At 48.1% G+C, this 19,024-nt stretch overlaps 1 protein-coding gene across 1 annotated transcript in view; it reads left to right on the forward strand.

The window, feature by feature from the left end:
- Positions 1 to 19,024, forward strand: part of LOC147115070 (uncharacterized) — a 121,186-nt gene that overhangs the window by 81,716 nt on the left and 20,446 nt on the right. Inside the window, exon 5 of the mRNA XM_085993981.1 lies at positions 14,068 to 14,240. Within this exon, the coding sequence (XP_085850107.1) occupies positions 14,068 to 14,240 (173 nt within the window). The remainder of the gene's footprint in view (positions 1 to 14,067; positions 14,241 to 19,024) is intronic.

Raw genomic sequence — 19,024 nt, forward strand, 5'->3', positions numbered from 1 at the left:
ACCAATTCGGTTGGCATGTGATGCGTCACCCTACGGCATTGGAGCAGTGCTGTCGCACAAATTCTCGGACGGCTCAGAGAGGCCAATAGCCTTTGCGTCATGATCACTAACCTCAGCCGAGCATAACTACGCCCAGATTGACAGGGAGGCCCTCAGCCTACTGTGGGGAGTGAAAAAGTTCAATCACTATCTGCACGGGCAGAAATTCACCTTGCTGACTGATCACCAGCCTCTTGTCTCCATTTTTAATCCGAAGAAGGGCGTTCCGGTGATGACTGCGCAACGACTACAAAGATGGTCACTTTTTCTACGGGCGCACCAATATGAGATTGAATATAAGGGCACGAAACAGCATGGAAATGCTGATGGGCTATCATGCTTGCCACTGCCTACTGCGGAGGAAGCACCAGCAGTGGATCCTGTCGAAATATTCCATTCGACAATAGTTGAATACCTACCGGTGACTAACGCTTGTATCGAAAAGGAAACCCGAAATGACCCGACACTGTCTCGGGTATATGATTTGACGGTGAAGGGATGGCCAGCACATGGCGACTCACTGTTGCCAGCATTCTCGACAAGGAGAGAACAGCTGTCAGTGTGCCAGGGGACCTTGATGTGTGGATCCCGAGTGGTAATTCCACCCAAGTTAAGGGATAGAGTGCTCAATGAGCTTTATGAGGGTCATCTGGGAGGGGTAAAAATGAAAAGCCTAGCCAGGGCTTATGTGTGGTGGCCGGGAATCGATAAACAAATCGAGGACCTGACCAAGAGCTGCTCAGGATGCCAGAAAGTCCAAAATGCACCACCACAGGCCCCTCTACACCCATGGGAGTGGCCCTCATCTCCATGGCAACGGGTGCATATTGATTTTGCTGGTCCATTCATGGACTCAATGTTTTTAACAGCTGTGGATGCACACTCGAAATGGCCTGAGGTCATCAAAATGTCCTCCACCACCACGGAGAAAACTATTGCAGTCCTACGGACCATTTTTGCCAGGAATGGCTTGCCAGAACAGATTTGCTCCGACAACGGACCACAGTTTGTGTCCGAAGAGTTCCGGAGGTTCTTGAAAAAGAATGGGGTAAGGCATTACACATCCGCCCCGTATCATCCAGCCACAAATGGATTGGCTGAGAGGTTCGTACAAACCTTTGAGAAGGCAATAAAGGTTATGTACAATGACAACATTCCACTGCAGCACAAGGTGGACAATTTCCTGTTCGCCTACCGGAATGCGACACATGCAGTCACCAACCAGGCCCCAGCCATGATGTTCTTTAACCGAAGGTAAAGATCTCGCCTGGATTTGCTCAGACCAAACGTACGAAGAGATGTTGAGAGTAAGCAATTCCAGCACATCCATGAGAAGCCAACAAGGAGCTTCAATGTAGGGCAACCAGTCTTGGCCCGCGACTACCGAACAGAAAAATGGCAGCCAGGAACGATATGCACACGGCAGGGCCCACTAATGTACACAGTGGACGTTGGGGAGAGCATCGTGAGATGCCATGCTGACCAGATCCTAGAGTCACAGGAACAAATCAACCCCATGCCTCGCCCATACGTACCTGGTGATGAACCCGATGTACAGGTCGCATCTACCCCAGAAACAGTAGCATCGGAAGCTGATGAACCAACCGACGACAGGGGGCCAGAATCGCCTCCGCACCAAGAGCAAGACACTCGGGAAAGGCGCTATCCAGAAAGGATCAGGAAGCCTCCCCAAAGACTGAATATATAAATAGACTATTTTCAGCTAATGTTGCATGTTAAAAGTGTTAATTGTAATTAGTTCGATATTTAATTGTTAAATGAGTGTTATGGTACTGTTAATCTAAAAGGGGAGAAATTGTAATGTATATACCTTTAAGGGGGGGACTACTTTTTACAGCTCATGTATACTGTAGTACCGGCAGTGACCACACCTGTATATAGCACTGAGTAGTAATCTGTACAGATCAGTTGTAGTGTGAGCCACGTTGAGTAAACATCTGTTGTACCGTTCTCCGCAGTCTGTGTCTTATTATACCCGGACACAACACTCCCCTCACTCACTCCAACCTACCTCCCTCTGAACTTGCAGCACTCCATTCTCTTAGATCCAACCCTGACATTGTCATTAAACCTGCTGACAAGGGTGGTGCTGTTGTTGTTTGGCGAACCGACTTCTACCTAACGGAAGTTGAACGCCAACTCTCCGACACCTCCTCCTACCTCCACCTGGACCATGACCCCACTACTGAACATCAAACCACCGTTTCTAAGACTGTCACTGACCTCATCTCCTCTGGAGATCTTCCCCCTGTGGCCACCAACCTCATAGTTCCCCAACCCCGCACAGCCCGCTTCTACCTCCTTCCCAAGATCCACAAACAGGACTGCCCTGGTAGACTCATTGTTTCAGCCAGTTCTTGCCCCACCGAACTTATCTCTTCCTATCTCAACTCTATCTTTTCTCCCCTTGTCCAGTCTCTTCCCACCTACATCTGCGACTCTTCGGATGCCCTCCGCCACTTTAACAGTTTCCAGTTTCCTGGCCCCAACCGTTTCCTTTTCACTATGGACGTACAATCCCTCTACACCTCCATCCACCACCAGGATAGTTATTTCATGTAATTTATAGTTTATTTAAAAAATGTGATCTTTTTAAAAATGTATTTGAAAGTTTAGTGCTATTTTGAGGCCGTAGCATTTATAAATCTTGACAGCACTTCCTGTCAGACTTATGAATGGAGCATTCCCATGGCCCACGTGATCTCAGGGGATGCATCAAACTAACTGCGCCCCTGGGATACGCAAGCACTGCGCGCCGGCAGCTGGACCAGGCCCCGGATCGGAATTCCACAGGGCCCTACAGCTCAACGGCCGGCGCACAAGGTAAGTGCAGGTCGGGGGCTTGCACCCACGGGAAGCCCCCGACCCGAATTTCTGGGCCAATATCACCTTATTTAATGGTGTGGAGATGCCGGAGTTGGACTGGGGTGGACAACCCCAGTCCAACTCCGGCATCTCCACACCATGGCTACTATCGACACCACAAACTGCCGGCTCAAAGTGGAGAGGATCTCCAAGAAGATCGCGCATATCGACACAGACATCAAGTTTCTACAGAGATGCAAGAAAGCAGACAAGATCCCGAAAGGACTACAGATCACAAACACACTCAAGTCGACCTACAACACAGACTACGCTGAGAGACTCTGCCGTCGTACCTCTCACACACTCCTCAACCATCTCGTACACCAGCTCTACAGCAGATGCCGCAACCTCGAAACTGAGATGGAGTCCATGTTCTCAGCCTGTGGTCAGGACACAGCAGACCAGCTACGAGACACCGCCAAACAAACAAGGTAACGGAACTACGCTACCTACATGCACACCAAGAACAGGAAGCTTGAGAAACTCGGCATCACCAGCAGCAGCAACCAAGCCTCCCCCGGTACCACGGTTGAAACCACAGGGAAATCCATCGTCAACCTGTCCGACCACACCCTTCAACCAGATGAAATTGAAGTTCTCAGCCGAGGGCTCAATTTCTGCCCCACCACCAAAATGGGCCCCATCGGTCTCGCGGCAGACACAGAGGAATTCATCAGGAGAATGAGGCTCCGGGAATTCTTCCACAAATCCCAAGATGTCAGCAGCGAACCCAATCAATGATCTGGAACAGCAGACAGAGGGATCCGCAGTGCAGCAACCGAAGAAGAAAGAGTCAAATTGGACTCCTCCGGAGGGTCGCTGCCCTAAGCTTGACATGTATGCTCAAGCTGTCAGGAGATGCATCAACGCCAGATTCATCAGCCGCACTCACAAGACAGTCCAGAATGTCACCCGAGTACAACGCAACGCCATCCACGCTCTCAAGACCAACCACAACATCGTCATCAAACCAGCAGACAAAGGAGGCGCCATCGTCATACAGAACAGAACGGACTATTGCAAAGAAGTATACCAACAACTGGACAACCAGGAACACTACAGACAGTTACCCGCAGATCCGACCAAAGAACACACCCGCCAACTCAACAGACTGATCAAGACCTTCGATCCAGACCTTCAAAGCATCCTACATGTTCTCATCCCACGTACTCCCCGCGTGGGAGACTTCTACTGCCTCCCAAAGATACACAAAGCCAACACACCCGGACGTCCTATCACATCAGGCAACGGAACCCTGTGTGAGAACCTCTCTGGATATGTCGAGGGCACCCTGAAACCCATCGTACAGGGAACCCCCAGCTTCTGTCGCAACACTACAGACTTCTTACAGAAACTCAGCACCCACGGACCAGTTGAACCAGGAACACTCCTCGCCACGATGGACATCTCGGCACTCTACATCAGTATCCCCCACGATGACGGCATCGCTGCGACAGCCTCAGTACTCAACACCAACAACAGCCAATCTCCAGACGCCATCCTACAACTCATCCGCTTCATCCTTGACCACAATGTCTTCACCTTCGACAACCAGTTCTTTACCCAAACACACGGAACAGCCATGGGGACCAAATTCGCACCCCAATACGCAAACATCTTCATGCACAAGTTCGAGCAAGACTTCTTTGCTGCACAGGATCTCCAACCAACGCTATACACCAGAAACATTGACGACATTTTCTTCCTATGGACCCACGGCGAAGAATCACTGAAAAGACTACACGATAACATCAACGAGTTCCATCCCACCATCAAACTCACCATGGACTACTCCTCAGAATCGGTTTCATTCTTGGACACACGAATCTCCATCAAAGATGGACACCTCAGCACTTCACTCTACCGCAAGCCCACGGACAACCTCACAATGCTTCACTTCTCCAGCTTCTACCCTAACCACGTTAAAGAAGCCATCCCCTATGGACAAGCCCTGCGAATACACAGGATCTGCTCAGACGAGGAGGAACGCGATGGACACCTACAGACACTGAAAGACGCCCTTGTAAGAACGGGATATGACGCTCGACTCGTCGATCGACAGTTCCGACAGGCCACAGCGAAAAATCGCACCGACCTCCTCAGAAGAGAAACACGGGACACAACCAACAGAGTACCCTTCGTCGTCCAGTACTTCCCCGGAGCAGAGAAACTACGCCATGTTCTTCGCAGCCTTCAACATGTCATCGATGATGACGAACACCTCGCTAAGGCCATCCCCACGCCTCCACTACTTGCTTTCAAACAGCCGCCTAACCTCAAACAGACCATCGTTCGCAGCAAATTACCCAGCTTTCAGGAGAACAGCGACCACGACACCACACAACCCTGCCACAGCAACCTCTGCAAGACATGCCAGATCATCAACACAGATACCATCATCACACGCGAGGACACCACCCACCAGGTACATGGTACATACTCATGTGACTCGGCCAACGTTGTCTACCTCATACGTTGCAGGAAAGGATGCCCCGGAGCATGGTACATCGGCGAGACCATGCAGACACTGCGACAACGGATGAACGGACACCGTGCAACAATCACCAGGCAGGAGTGTTCCCTCCCAGTCGGGGAACACTTCAGCAGTCAAAGACATTCAGCCTCCGATCTTCGGGTAAGCATTCTCCAAGGCGGCCTTCGAGACAAACGACAACGCAAAATCGTCGAGCAGAAACTGATAGCCAAGTTCCGCACCCATGAGGACGGCCTCAACCGAGATCTTGGGTACATGTCACGCTACATGTAACCCCACCTGACGCAGGGTCATCCAGACTCGAGTCAACATTGGCTTGTTCTCTCTACACAGATGTGGCCGGACCTGCTGTGATTTCCAGCAAAAAAAAAAAAATGTTTTTTGTCCTTTTTTTGTTTTTCATACAGACCCCAGCATCTGCAATATTTGACCCCTTGTGACCCCACCTCATTGTTCTTTGATGTAATGTTTTCCTGACTGGCCTGTTTGGACACCATTCACACCTTTGATTGCTATGATTATCTCTCTGCCGAGGTGTGATAAATGTCAGTAAACATCTGACATTATTCTCTGACTATATAAGCTGTGTCTTTATGCATTTCTCCACTTCACCTGATGAAGGAGCAGTGCTCCGAAAGCTTGTGATTTCAAATAAAGCTGTTGGACTATAACCTGGTGTTGTGTGACTTCTTACCTTATTTAATGCATCTGTGATAATACAATTAATATCAATAACAAGATATTGAGGATTACATAAGCATTTGGATATGCACTATTAATTGGCAGAGTCCCAATTATCATAGACACAGCAGTCGTTTAAGTGTGCCACAATACTTCAGCATTTGTTGGATTTTGCTTTATAACAGTATAACAACATTATGTTCAGTGTTCCAAATTACATCTCAGCTAAGAAAGGTTAAGTTTGAAGTGGCAGAAGGTGGGTAGTGGTGTTCCACAAGGATCAGTGCTAGGACCACTGTTGTTCACAATTTATATTAACGATTTAGACAATGTGAGGTATTACATTTTGGTAGGAAGATTAGGGAGGTCACTTATTACTTGGAGGGTGCGAGTCTGGGTGGGTAGAAGAGCAAAGGGATCTGAAAGTACAAATACACAAATCACTATAAAAGTAGCGACACAGGTTAACAAGGCCATAAAAAAGCAAACCAGGCACTAGGGTTTATTTCTAGAGGGATAGAATTGAAAAGTAGTGAAGTTATGCTAAGCTTGTATCGAACCTTGGTTAGACCACACTTGGAGTACTGCATGCAGTTTTGGTCGCCATATTATAAAAAGGATACAGAGGCAGTGGAGAAGGTGCAGAGAAGATTTGCAAGGATGATACCAGGGTATACCTATCAGGAAAGGATGAACGGGCTGGGTCTCTTTTCACTTGAAAAAAGAAGGCGGAGGGGTGATCTAATTGAGGTCTTTAAAATTTTGAAAGGCTTTTGTTGTGTCGGTACCTTTCTGCCTAGACACAATTTAGGACTCAGAACTCAGAGATTCAAACATGAAGTGCTTTATTGGAAGGAAATGAAGTTCTGGAGAGTTCCGAACAAAGAGAGCTAAACTTAACAGAGAACACCCAACCATTTATCTCCTGTGACAGCGCCACCACAGGTGGGAGGAGAACACACAATAGAACACACAATACATAACATTTCCTCCCCTCTTAAATGGAAGGTCCACATTATTTCTCAACAGGTAAGTTACTTTCAATGCACACAACGAACCTAGGGTAGAGGTAGACTGCCTCAAACCCGGACTTTACCCTGGGGTTTATTCTGCCCCAGTCTTGTGGGTAAGTCACTAAGCCTACAGATCCAAGCGGCTTGGAGGCCACCGCTCTCTGGCAGGATACCGGCAGTCATCGCTGGCTTCCACAGCAGTAGGCATTGACGCAGGCCTGGATGGAGAAGGTGCCTGTGTCAGTTGAAAGTCAGGAGTTTGCACAGGTGGAACAGTCTCTTTGACTCCTGTGTTGGAGAAGAGCACTGTGGCAAAGGATGCTGGTTTGCGGTATCATCCGGAAACAGTTCAGGCCAACCAGCCGTTGGAGCCTCTGTGGCTGTCTCTGCTCCTAGCAACAGTTGATCTGTGTGTCTTCTCCAGACGACGTCCTCAGCAGTCTCAACCGTGTAAGACACAGGGCCCGTCTGCGCGATCACCGTAGCAGGAACCCATTTCGGTCCAGTGTTGTAGTTTCGAGCTACGACGTGCTCTCCAGGGTGAAACCGTCTCTCCTTGGCTCTTTTTTCTCTCTTTTCAACTTGAGCTTGTTGTTGACAATGGACAACCTGTTCTGCCCTTGGAGGTTTGAGTAAGTCAAAACTTGTCTGCAACTGCCTCTTCATCATGAGCGAAGCGGGGGAAGTTTTGGTTGTGGCATGCGGCTCGCTCCTGTAGGACAACAGGAAGCTATTCAGATGTTGGTGGATTGAGCCCTGACCTTGCGATGCCTTCAAGGCGTGCTTCAAAGTTTGCACAAACCTTTCTGCCTGGCCGTTAGTAGAGGGATGATAGGGCGCAGACCTGATGTGTTGGACACCATTCACATGCAGGAAGGTTGCAAACTCCTGTGATACAAATTGTGGACCGTTGTCACTTACGAGTTGTTCCGGTGAGCCATAACGGCTGAACATCTCACCAAGTTTCTCAATTGTTTTCTCTGCCGTGGTAGACCTCATCACAACGACCTCCGACCACTTGCTACGAGCATCCACAACCACCATAAACATCTTCTCTTCGAAAGGACCGGCGAAGTACACATGTACTCGCTGACACACTTCTGCAGGCCAATCCCAGGGGTGTAGGGTTGCCAGCTGTGGAACATTCCGGACCCTTTGACATGGGGAACATGTTTTGGCTTTCTCCTCAATATTCCCATCGAGACCTGGCCACCAGAAGTAGCTTCTTGCCATTTCCTTCATCCGAACCATCCCACTGTGGCCTGTATGAAGTTGTTGCAGTATAGGTTCCCTCAGAGGTGGCGGAATGATGACACGGCGTCCCCAAAGAAGACAACCTGCCTGGACGGAGAGCTCATTTCTTTTTGAAACGTAAGGTTTCAAACTAGGAGAATCTCCTGTAGCTCTCCCTCGAATGACATCGTCCATTACCTCAGACAGGACTGGATCGTTGCAGGTGTACCTGCGCACCTGAACTGCAGTGACAGGTGCTCCCTCCACTTGTCTAAAGTAGAAGATGTCTATCTGATGAGGCTCTTGGGGAGTAACAGGCAAGGGTAGCCTCGAGAGACCGTCTGCGTTGCTGTGCAAGTCTGATTTGCGATATTTGATGTCGTATGTGTGTCCTGACAACTGTAAAGCCCACCTTTGCATCCTGCTTGCAACGAGAGACGGAATTCCGGTGTGGGGCCCGAAGATTGAAGTCAATGGACGGTGGTCCGTCAGGAGTGTGAACCTTCTCCCAAACAGGTACTGATGAAATTTTCGAATTCCAAAAACGATTCCCAAGGCCTCGCGCTCGATCTGCGCATAGTTACTCTCGGCCTTGTTCAAGGTGCGTGATGCGAAGGCAATAGGTTTCTCTTCACCCGAAGGCATGATGTGGGATATGACTGCTCCCACACCATATGGTGATGCATCACATGCTAGCTGCATGGGCAGCTTTGGGTCGAAGTGTGTCAGGACCTCCGATTTCAGCAATGCTTTCTTTGCTTGGGGGAAAGCTTCGTTGCACAGTTCAGTCCATTTCCATGTTTTGCCTTGACATAGCAACTGATGTAACGGCTTCAGCAATGTTGCTAAGTCTGGAATAAACTTCCCATAGTAGTTAAGTAGCCCCAGAAATGAACGTAACTGGCTCACATTCTGGGGTGCTGGGGCCTCCACGATCGCCTTGACCTTTGACGGCGCCTTATGCAGGCCAGTAGCGTCAATCATATGCCCCGGGTACTCAACTGAAGACTGAAAGAATTCACATTTGTCTTTACGAACTCTGAGTCCGTACTCTTTCAGTCGTTGTAGTGTCGCATCCAAGTTCAGAAGATGATCCTCCTCATTTGTCCCAGTGACAAGGATGTCGTCCAGGTAGCACTGGACTCCTGGCAGTCCACTCAAAATCTGATCCATTGCCCTTTGGAATAGAGCAGGGGCCGACATAATTCCAAACAGAAGGCGGCAGTACCTGTATAGCCCCTTGTGTGTTACAATTGTCAGCAGCTCCTTTGATTTGTCGTCGACATGCATTTGTAGATAAGCCTGGCATAAGTCTATTTTGCTGAACTTTTGCCCTCTGGCCAGGCCCGTAAAAAGATCATCAATGAGGGGAAGAGGGTACTGTTCCGCAGACGGCACCGGGTTAATAGTCACTTTAAAATCCCTGCAGATTCGAACAGATCCATCCTTTTTCAGGACAGGAACAATGGGTGTGGCCCATTTGCTCACGCTCACAGGCTCCAGGACTCCATTCTCGATTAAGGCCTCCAAGTTAGCCTCAACTTTTGGCCTAATTGCATAGGTACAGGTCGGGCTTTGTGAAACTTCGGCTTGCTGTCAGGTTTAATGTCCAGTCTCGCGCTGATCTTTTTCATGCTCCCAAGTTCCCCATTGAAGAGTTCTGCATGTTTGTTTAAGACTGCAGTCAGACCTGACTCCCCTTTTGACATCATGCGGACTGCAGGCCAGTCCAGCGTGATTTTCTCTAGCCACGCACGTCACAGTAGTGATGGGTAATTTCCCTTTACCACATATAGTGGCAGTTTTGCAGTCTGTCCATTCAATTTAACTGTCACCTCAATGACGCCTCTCATGGCCACAGGTTCGCCGGTATACATCTTTAGCACAATGTTTGTTGGCTGAAGGGTAAGATGCTTTAGCATTTTGTTGTAGACAGTGTCTGAAACAAGGGACACAGCCGTGCCTGTGTCCACCTCCATCCGCACTGATTGTCCCTCCACCAGTGGTGACACTGTGGTGATTATTCTTTATGTTTAGTAAGAAGTATTGTGATTGGTTGTTTGTTTCCTGCCTTGGGATATATGCTGTAATCTCATTGGTAGTTGATGTCATGTGATTTGTGGTGGCCATCTTAAATTCAGTTCTTTCCAGCTTTGGTTGGGACTGGGTGTGGAAAGATGTGCTACAGGATTTTAAAGTTAATAAAGCCTAGATTAGAAAGGCAAATCTATTCTTCATTTCAATTTATTAACTTTATGTCAGAATGGAGCGATATCTTCAACCAGAACGATTCAATGCTGACCCTAATTCTGCTGGAGTGGATGATAAATGGAAACACTGGTATTGTACATGTAAAAACTTTTTGGGTGTGTTGGATCAAGAGTCTCTAAATAAGCTGAATATGCTGATCAACTACATTGCTCCGGATGTGTATAAGTATATTTTGGACTGTAAAACTTACGAAGTGGCTATTTCTACATTGGAAAAGATTTTTGTTAAACCAAAGAATGAGGTATTTGCACGTCACCTTCTATCTGCCCATAGGCAGCAGGTGGGAGAATCTTTGGATACTTATTTACAAGCACTTCGGTGCCTTAGTGTTAACTGTAATTATAAGGCCGTGACGGCTGAAGAATATAAGGAAGAATCGGTACGGGATGCTTTTATTAATGGATTACTGTCTAGATCAATTTGTCAGCGGTTGTTAGAAAATAAGACTTTGGATCTTAAGAGTGCTTTTGAGCAAGCTTCTACATTGGATGTGGCTCAGAGAAGTTCGGATTCTTATGCTCTTTTTAATCGGCCTGTGACTGTGGTTTCGGCAGTTCCGGATGAAAAGGAATTATGTGGACTTAATAGGAGTGGTTTACTAGATTCTGAAACAGTTTCTACTTCAGCGGCTGTTGCCTCTAGGATTCAGAAGTGTTATTTTTGTGGGAACGTCCGGCACCCTCGTCTGAAGTGTCCTGCTCGGGAGGCTGTGTGTAGTAAATGCGGCAAGAGAGGTCATTACGCATGTGTGTGTAAATCATCAGGTTCAATTACCTCCTCTGTGACTATTCAGCCTTTAGATAGGGCGTTTATTGCATCAATTTCTGCTGCATTTGCTCATGGCCTAAACAAAGCTATAGTTACGGCCCAAGTTAATGGGTTGGAAGTGAAGGCCCTTATAGATACGGGCAGTACCGAGAGTTTTATAAGTCTTCAGTTTGCGAAGGAGAAGCATTTGAAAATTTCGCCTGTTACGTATCAGGTGTGTATGGCTCAGACGACTCTCACTTCACAAGTAGCTGGTTGTTGCCTTGTGAAATTGATTCTTCTAGGTAATACGTATACTGATATACGCCTATCTGTTTTGCCTAATCTCTGTGCGGATATTTTGATTGGTCATGATGTGCTTCAGTTACACGAGTCTCTCCATTTTTCATTTGGAGGGACTAAGCCACCTTTATCTATTTGTGGATTAACCTCTTTATCCATTTCTCCATTATCACTTTTTTCCAATTTGATGCCGGATTGTAAGCCAATTGCTACCAAGTCAAGAAGGTATAGCAGTCAGGATAGAGAATTTATTAATTCTGAAGTTCAACGTCTCTTATTGGAAGGAATCATTGAACCTAGTTGTTCACCTTGGCGAGCACAGGTAGTTGTCACGACTAACGAGAGACATAAGAAACGAATGGTGATAGACTATTCCCAAACTATTAATAGGTATACTCAATTAGATGCGTATCCCTTGCCTAAGATTGATGAGCTTATCAACAAAGTATCTCAGTATAAGGTTTTTAGCACTATTGACTTAAAGAGTGCTTGTCATCAGATTCCTATTGTTAAGAAGGATCAACCATATACGGCCTTTGAGGCTGGCGGAAAGCTGTATCAGTTTTGCCGAATACCATTTGGTGTTACTAATGGTGTTGCTTGTTTTCAACGGGCAATGGATGCTTTTATAAGTGATAACTCTCTCTCTGACACCTTTTCATACTTAGATGACATCACAGTGTGTGGCAAATCAAGGGTGGAGCATGATTCTAATTTAAAAAGATTCCTTCAAGCTGCGGAAAAAGTTGGTTTAACTTTTAATAAAGAGAAGTGTATCTTTTCGACCACTGAGGTAAATCTATTGGGGTATATTATCTCGGGAAACAAGATTAAACCAGATCCAGAACGTCTGCGACCATTGATTGATTTACCTTGTCCTACTAATTCTAAGGCTTTGCAATGAGTTGTTGGACTGTTTTCTTATTATTCTAATTGGATTGCAAATTTTTCACAGAAGATCCGGCCTCTTATTCGGGTTACGACATATCCTCTATCATGGGAGGCCAGGACGTGTTTTGATAATTTTAAAAAGGATATCCTTGGAGCAGTTGTGCATTCTATTGATGAGCAGGTTCCTTTTGTGATTGAGACGGACGCTTCTGATTTTGCAATTGGGGCTACTCTGAACCAAAATGGAAGACCTGTGGCCTTTTTCTCACGTACCTTGAACAATAGTGAAAAAAGGCATTCTTCAATAGAGAAAGAGGCGTATGCAATAGTAGAAGCACTGCGTAAATGGAGACATTATTTATCGGGGCGACATTTTACGTTGGTAACTGATCAAAAGTCTGTGTCCTTTATGTTTGATGTCAAACATTTTGGAAAGATTAAGAATGATAAAATAATGAGGTGGAGGATTGAGTTGGCATGTTACCATTTTGATATAGTTTATCGTCCGGGGAAGGATAATGTTGCTGCTGATGCGCTGTCGAGGGCTTATTGTTCTGTGATTCACGGAGATACGCTTATTAATCTTCACAATGCCTTATGCCATCCTGGGGTTACGAGGATGATACACTTCGTATTCAGTTGAAGACGTCAAGCGGATGACTTCATCATGTTCTATCTGTGCTCGGTGTAAACCGAATTTCTTTAAGCCTCAACGAGCTCATCTTATAAAGGCTACTTCTCCTTTTGAACGTTTGAGCATCGATTTTAAGGGGCCTCTTCCTTCAACTACTCAAAACCGATATATATTTACTGTTGTGGATGAGTTTTTAAGGTTCCCTTTTGCTTTTCCTTGTGCAGATGTATCAGCTGCTACAGTTATCAAATGTCTGACTCAACTTTTTGTCATCTTTGGGATGCCTGCGTATATCCATTCGGATCAGGGAAGTTCTTTTATGTCTTCCCAGTTGAAGGAATACCTTCAGAGTCGGGGAATTTCTACTAGTAGAACTACCCCGTATAATCCCCAGGGTAATGGACAGTGCGAACGATACAATGGGGTGATCTGGAAGGCAGTTATGTTGGCTTTGACATCCCGGAACCTTAAGAATACACAGTGGGAAATGGTACTGCCTGATGCCCTGCATTCCATTAGATCATTGCTTTCAACGGCTACTAATGTGACCCCCCATGAAAGGCTCTTCAACTATCCGCAGAGATCCACTATGGGATATTCGGTACCTTCATGGCTTACTATGCAGGGACCTGTGCTGCTTCGACGCCATGTTAGATTGTCAAAATATGATCCTTTAGTGGAGGAGGTGGAGCTGTTGGAGGCAAATTCCCAATATGCTCATATTCGATTCCAAGATGGGAAAGAAAGTACCGTTTCAATTAAAGACTTGGCTCCTTGTGGTGGCCAGCCCTCTTCTGAGGATATTAACAATAGTCATGATTCAGATAATGTGGATGCTGTTACAGATACTACGAATATTTCCAATCCGATTGCAGATAATTATACTTCTATTAGTCAGCCCTCGATGGATGTTTATGACCGTCCCAGTTTACCTTCTGATGGGATTTCTAATCCGGAAACTGTTGAAAATCAGGATATGGATAGCCTTCCTGCAGGAGATACTTCTGTGTCTCCTGGTGTGGGAGGGCAAGGAATTTCACCAAGGTTAAGAAGGTCGACATGAACAAGATATCCGGTCGACCGATTGAAAATGGACTTTTAAATTGATAGTAATGTTTTAAAATTGTTGAAATATTATATTATATTGTTTTAGTTGAGAGATACTTAATACTTATGTGCAATGTTACTATTTGTTGTTGTTCACTTAGTATTGTGTCATGTTGAATAGTTTTATTCTTGTCTGTGCATAGTTTTAGTTGTAAATAATTAATTATAAATTGTAAAGGTTATTTATGTTGGAGTATATTTTAAAAGGAGGGGTGAATGTGGTGATTATTCTTTATGTTTAGTAAGAAGTATTGTGATTGGTTGTTTGTTTCCTGCCTTGGGATATATGCTGTAATCTCATTGGTAGTTGATGTCATGTAATTTGTGGTGGCCATCTTAAATTCAGTTCTTTCCAGCTTTGGTTGGGACTGGGTGTGGAAAGATGTGCTACAGGATTTTAAAGTTAATAAAGCCTAGATTAGAAAGGCAAATCTATTCTTCATTTCAGACACCCAGTAGCCATTTGAATCACCTGCAACCATCAGTATGTGCACCTCTTCCTCCTCAGAGGTGTCGCTCCCCTCTGTTTTGCTTGTTCCATCATACTGCACTGAATGAACACTCTTTTTCCTCTCTTGTCCAAATACAGACATTTTTCTTCTATGCTTCCCAGCTCTGTCTGTTTTTTTACCTCTACAGGCGCGTTCAATGTGACCCTTTTTGCCACAATTTCGGCATTCCAGCTCCGTACACCAGCAGTCATTAGCATGATGGCCCGTTTTCCCACAACAGTAACATATGCCGTTCTGCGCACCTTTATGCTCAGACGACACCTTGTGAGCTTTCCCTGTTGAACTCAACTGGTGAGCCTCCTTTTCCGCCATCTCCATGGAGACACTAACTTCAATGGCCTTTTCAAGAGTAAGGTTGTCCTTAGTAAGAAGGCGCTTCTGTGTGGCTGCATTTTGCAGACCACACACAAGTCTGTCTCTAATGGTGTCATTCAGCACCTCCTTGAACTGGCAGTGTTCCGACAACCTTTTTAAAGCAGCAATAAACATCGTCACTGATTCCCCCTCCTCTTGATTCCGTTTATGAAATCTAAATCTCTCAGCAATAACCAGAGGTTTTGGTGAAAAAAGTGCTCCAAGAATTTCCACTAGTTGCTTATATGTTTTAGTTCCTGGCTTATCTGGTTGCACGAGGCTGTGAAGGAAATTGAATGTCTTTGGTCCGATTACACTCAAAAAGGTAGGCACGACCTTTGCATTTGCCACCGCATTCGCCAATACAAAATAGTCAAAACGTTCTGTATAAGCGCTCCATTGCTCCACATTTTCATCAAAATCACCGATGTTTCCTAATATAGTAGCCATCTCACGTTTCAAATTAAATTTTCTGTTTACTCACTGCACCCGTAACGTACGCAGATTCATCCGCTCCTCGTTGCCACTTGTTGTGTCGGTACCTTTCTACCTAGACACAATTTAGGACTCAGAACTCAGAGATTCAAACATGAAGTGCTTTATTGGAAGAAAAGGAAGTTCTGGAGAGTTCCAAACAAAGAGAGCTAAACTTAACAGAGAACACCCAACCATTTATCTCCTGTGACAACGCCACCACAGGTGGGAGGAGAACACACAATAGAACACACAATACATAACAGTTTTCATAGAGCAGATATAGAGAGACTGTTTCCACTTGTGGGGAAGAGCATAACTAGAGGGCATCAATATAAGATAGTCACCAAGAAATCAAATCGGGAATTCAGAAGAAACCTCTTTACCCAGAGAGTGGTGAGAATGTGGAACTCGCTACCACAGGGAGTAGTTGAGGTGAATAGTATAGATGAATTTAAGGAGAGGCTAGATAAGCATATGAGGGAGAAGGAAATAGAGGGTTTTGCTGATAGAATTAGATGAGGAAAGACGGGAGAAGGCTCATGTGGAGAATAAACACCAGCATGGACTGGTTGGGCCAAATGGCCTGTTTCTGTGCCGTATCTATCTATATATATAAAGCGGTTCTTCTGTCTGTCTGTCTGTCATGCCGTCTGTCTGTCTGTATTGAATTAATACGTGTGTTACGTCGAAAGAAAGCTGACGATTCCAGAACCGTCCTAAGTGTATTTACATTTTGGCCGGACAAAAATTGCGCCCGCGGTATCCAAAAAACGTTCAACATTCCGCTCATTATCCACTCATTAGCATCGAGTGATGTCGAGGTCGACCAATCGTACAGCGGCTTCCTGGCGCGTGCGGCCGGGCCCTCCTATGGTCGAGTGACGGGACGATTGACCAATCCTACGCTTTGGTGACCTGACGGTCGACCAATCGGTGCGTGTGTGGGCGGGCCTTATCGTTCTGAACCGAGGTGAGTCGCCGCCATCTTGATTCTAAACTTTTCATTTCTTTTTCCCGCTTTCTGCGTGTTTCTTTTCAAATCTACATTTCCAGCAAAAAAAAAGTTGCTTTTAAAACACAAAGGGCTAAAAATTCAGTTTGGGGCGCCAAGCTCGCCTGGGCGCCGGAATTACCGCTGCGTGCGGAGCCACTTGCGCCATCCGGATATTCAGTTTCTGCACCCCAAATGGAAGTGGGCCGCTAAACGAGGCTTCCCGTGCCCCGCTTGGGGCGCTGAAACTGAATTTCGGCGCGCTAAGGGCCGCAGCGCCACACGCTGCGGCACGGCACGCTGCGGTGCTGCAGGCCTTCCTCCCACTGTTAAGGGGGCGGTGCCTGCAACAGCGCAATCCCCGCTCGCGAGTGCCGGCAAATGAGCCCGGCACCAAGGAGAAGTGCCGGGCTCTCGGGAAACAGCCGGCAATGCCGCGGGGGGGGGGTGTAGGAGGCCGGGGACGGAGGTGCAGGCAGGCGGGCGCCGAAAAAGCGGCCGGCCGCACCTCCACCTTAACTAGCGCCACTACCGCCACAGGTAGGCCCCTGTGTACCGGTCGCTATTTGCGGCCGGCGCTGAGGAGGCGGGCGCGACCAAATATGGCCAGCGGGGCGATAGCGGGGTGCTGCACACACCGATGACGTCATCGGTGGCGGCGCAGCACTTCAGGCTAACGCCGCCATTAGCGCCCCGCTAAATATCGCGGTAGGTGTGGCCAGTGGCGCAAAAGCCACAGTGCCCTCTTTGGGCGCAAACTGGTGGCGCAGGCCGCTGAATTTCTAGGCCAAATTGTTCTTTTTTATAAAAGTTAATTAATTTGTAAATCTTTTCTCTAACCTCTATAATTCTCCTACCTTTCACCGTTTTTCCAGGCCCGGGGCCTAGGCTTCTCCAACTGCCAGCAGTGCAACTCTAGACCCAGGCTCCCGGTCTAGGCAGAGACAAACACTGGCAGAGGAGAGAGGGTGTGCTGCCTCAGCTCCATTCCCAGGGTCAGTAGGTGGGGAGGCTTCATAAGCAACTGGGGTAGGTCGCAAGCCCCGAATAATAATCTGAAGATCCTGTGTTTGCAGCTGAGGAAATTTCTTCTGCAGACAGCCCCAGGTTAACGGCAGCCATCTTTGTCAACTTGTACTTAAAGTTTATCTCTCCCCCTCCCTTTCCACCCCCAACACCCCCCTGCCCCCTCCACACTCCCTTCCCCCCCACCCCACACCTCCCCTTCCCCCTCCCCACTACACCCCTTCCCCCTCCCCACTCCCCCCCACCTCCCCCTCTCTGCATCCCCCTTCCCCCACCCCTTCCCCCTCCTCTTCCCCCCTCCCTCCGCCTCCGCCCCCTCCATCCCCCTTCCCCCTCCTCCCTCATCGCCCCCTTCCCCACTCCCCCTCCTGCCCCCTCCCCCTCTTCCCCTACTCCTCCCCTTCCCCCCCTTCCCCTTCCCCCACTCCTCCCCCCTTCCCCCACTCCTCCCCCTTTCCCTTTTTCCCACTCCCTCTCCCCCTCCCCTCCCCCCTCAGCCCCCTCCCCTCCCCCCTCCGTCGCTCTCTCTTCCCCCCAGTCGCTCTCTCTCTCTCTTCCCCCCAGTTGCTCTCTCTCTCTTCCCCCAGTCGCTCTCTCTCTCTCTTCCCCCCCAGTCGCTCTCTCTCTCTTCCCCCCAGTCGCTCTCTCTCTCTCTTCCCCCCGTCGCTCTCTCTTCCCCCCCAGTCGCTCTCTCTCTCTCTTCCCCCTCAGTCGCTCTCTCTCTCTCCCCCCCGTCACTCTCTCTCTTCCCCCCAGTCGCTCTCTCTCTCTTCCCCCCCAGTCGCTCTCTCTCTCTCTTCCCCCCGTCGCTCTCTCTCTCTCTTCCCCCCTAGTCGCTCTCTCTCTCTTCCCCCCAGTCGCTCTCTCTCTCTCTTCCCCCCCAGTTGCTCTCTCTCTCTTCCCCCCAGTCGCTCTCTCTCTCTCTTCCCCCGTCGCTCTCTCTATCTTCCCCCCCAGTCGCTCTCTCTCTTACCCCCCAGTCGCTCTCTCTCTCTTCCCCCCAGTCGCTCTCTCTCTTCCCCCCCGTCGCTCTCTCTCTCTCTTCCCCCCGTCGCTCTCTCTCTTCCCCCCAGTCGCTCTCTCTCTCTCTTCCCCCCAGTCGCTCTCTCTCTCTCTTCCCCCCCAGTCGCTCTCTCTCTTCCCCCCAGTCGCTCTCTCTTCCCCCCAAGTCGCTCTCTCTTTTCCCCCCGTCGCTCTCTCTTCCCCCCCAGTCGCGCTCTCTCTTCCCCCCAGTCGCGCTCTCTCTGCCCCCCAGTCGCTCTCTCTCTTCCCCCCGTCGCTCCCTCTCTTCCCCCCCAGTCGCTCTCTCTCTTCCCCCCGTCGCTCTCTCTCTTCCCCCCCGTCACTCTCTCTCTTCCCCCCCAG

This window comes from Somniosus microcephalus, chromosome 7, assembly GCF_052327205.1.
Source record: "Somniosus microcephalus isolate GS21.2 chromosome 7, FLI_Smic_1.0, whole genome shotgun sequence".
NCBI lineage: Eukaryota > Metazoa > Chordata > Chondrichthyes > Squaliformes > Somniosidae > Somniosus > Somniosus microcephalus.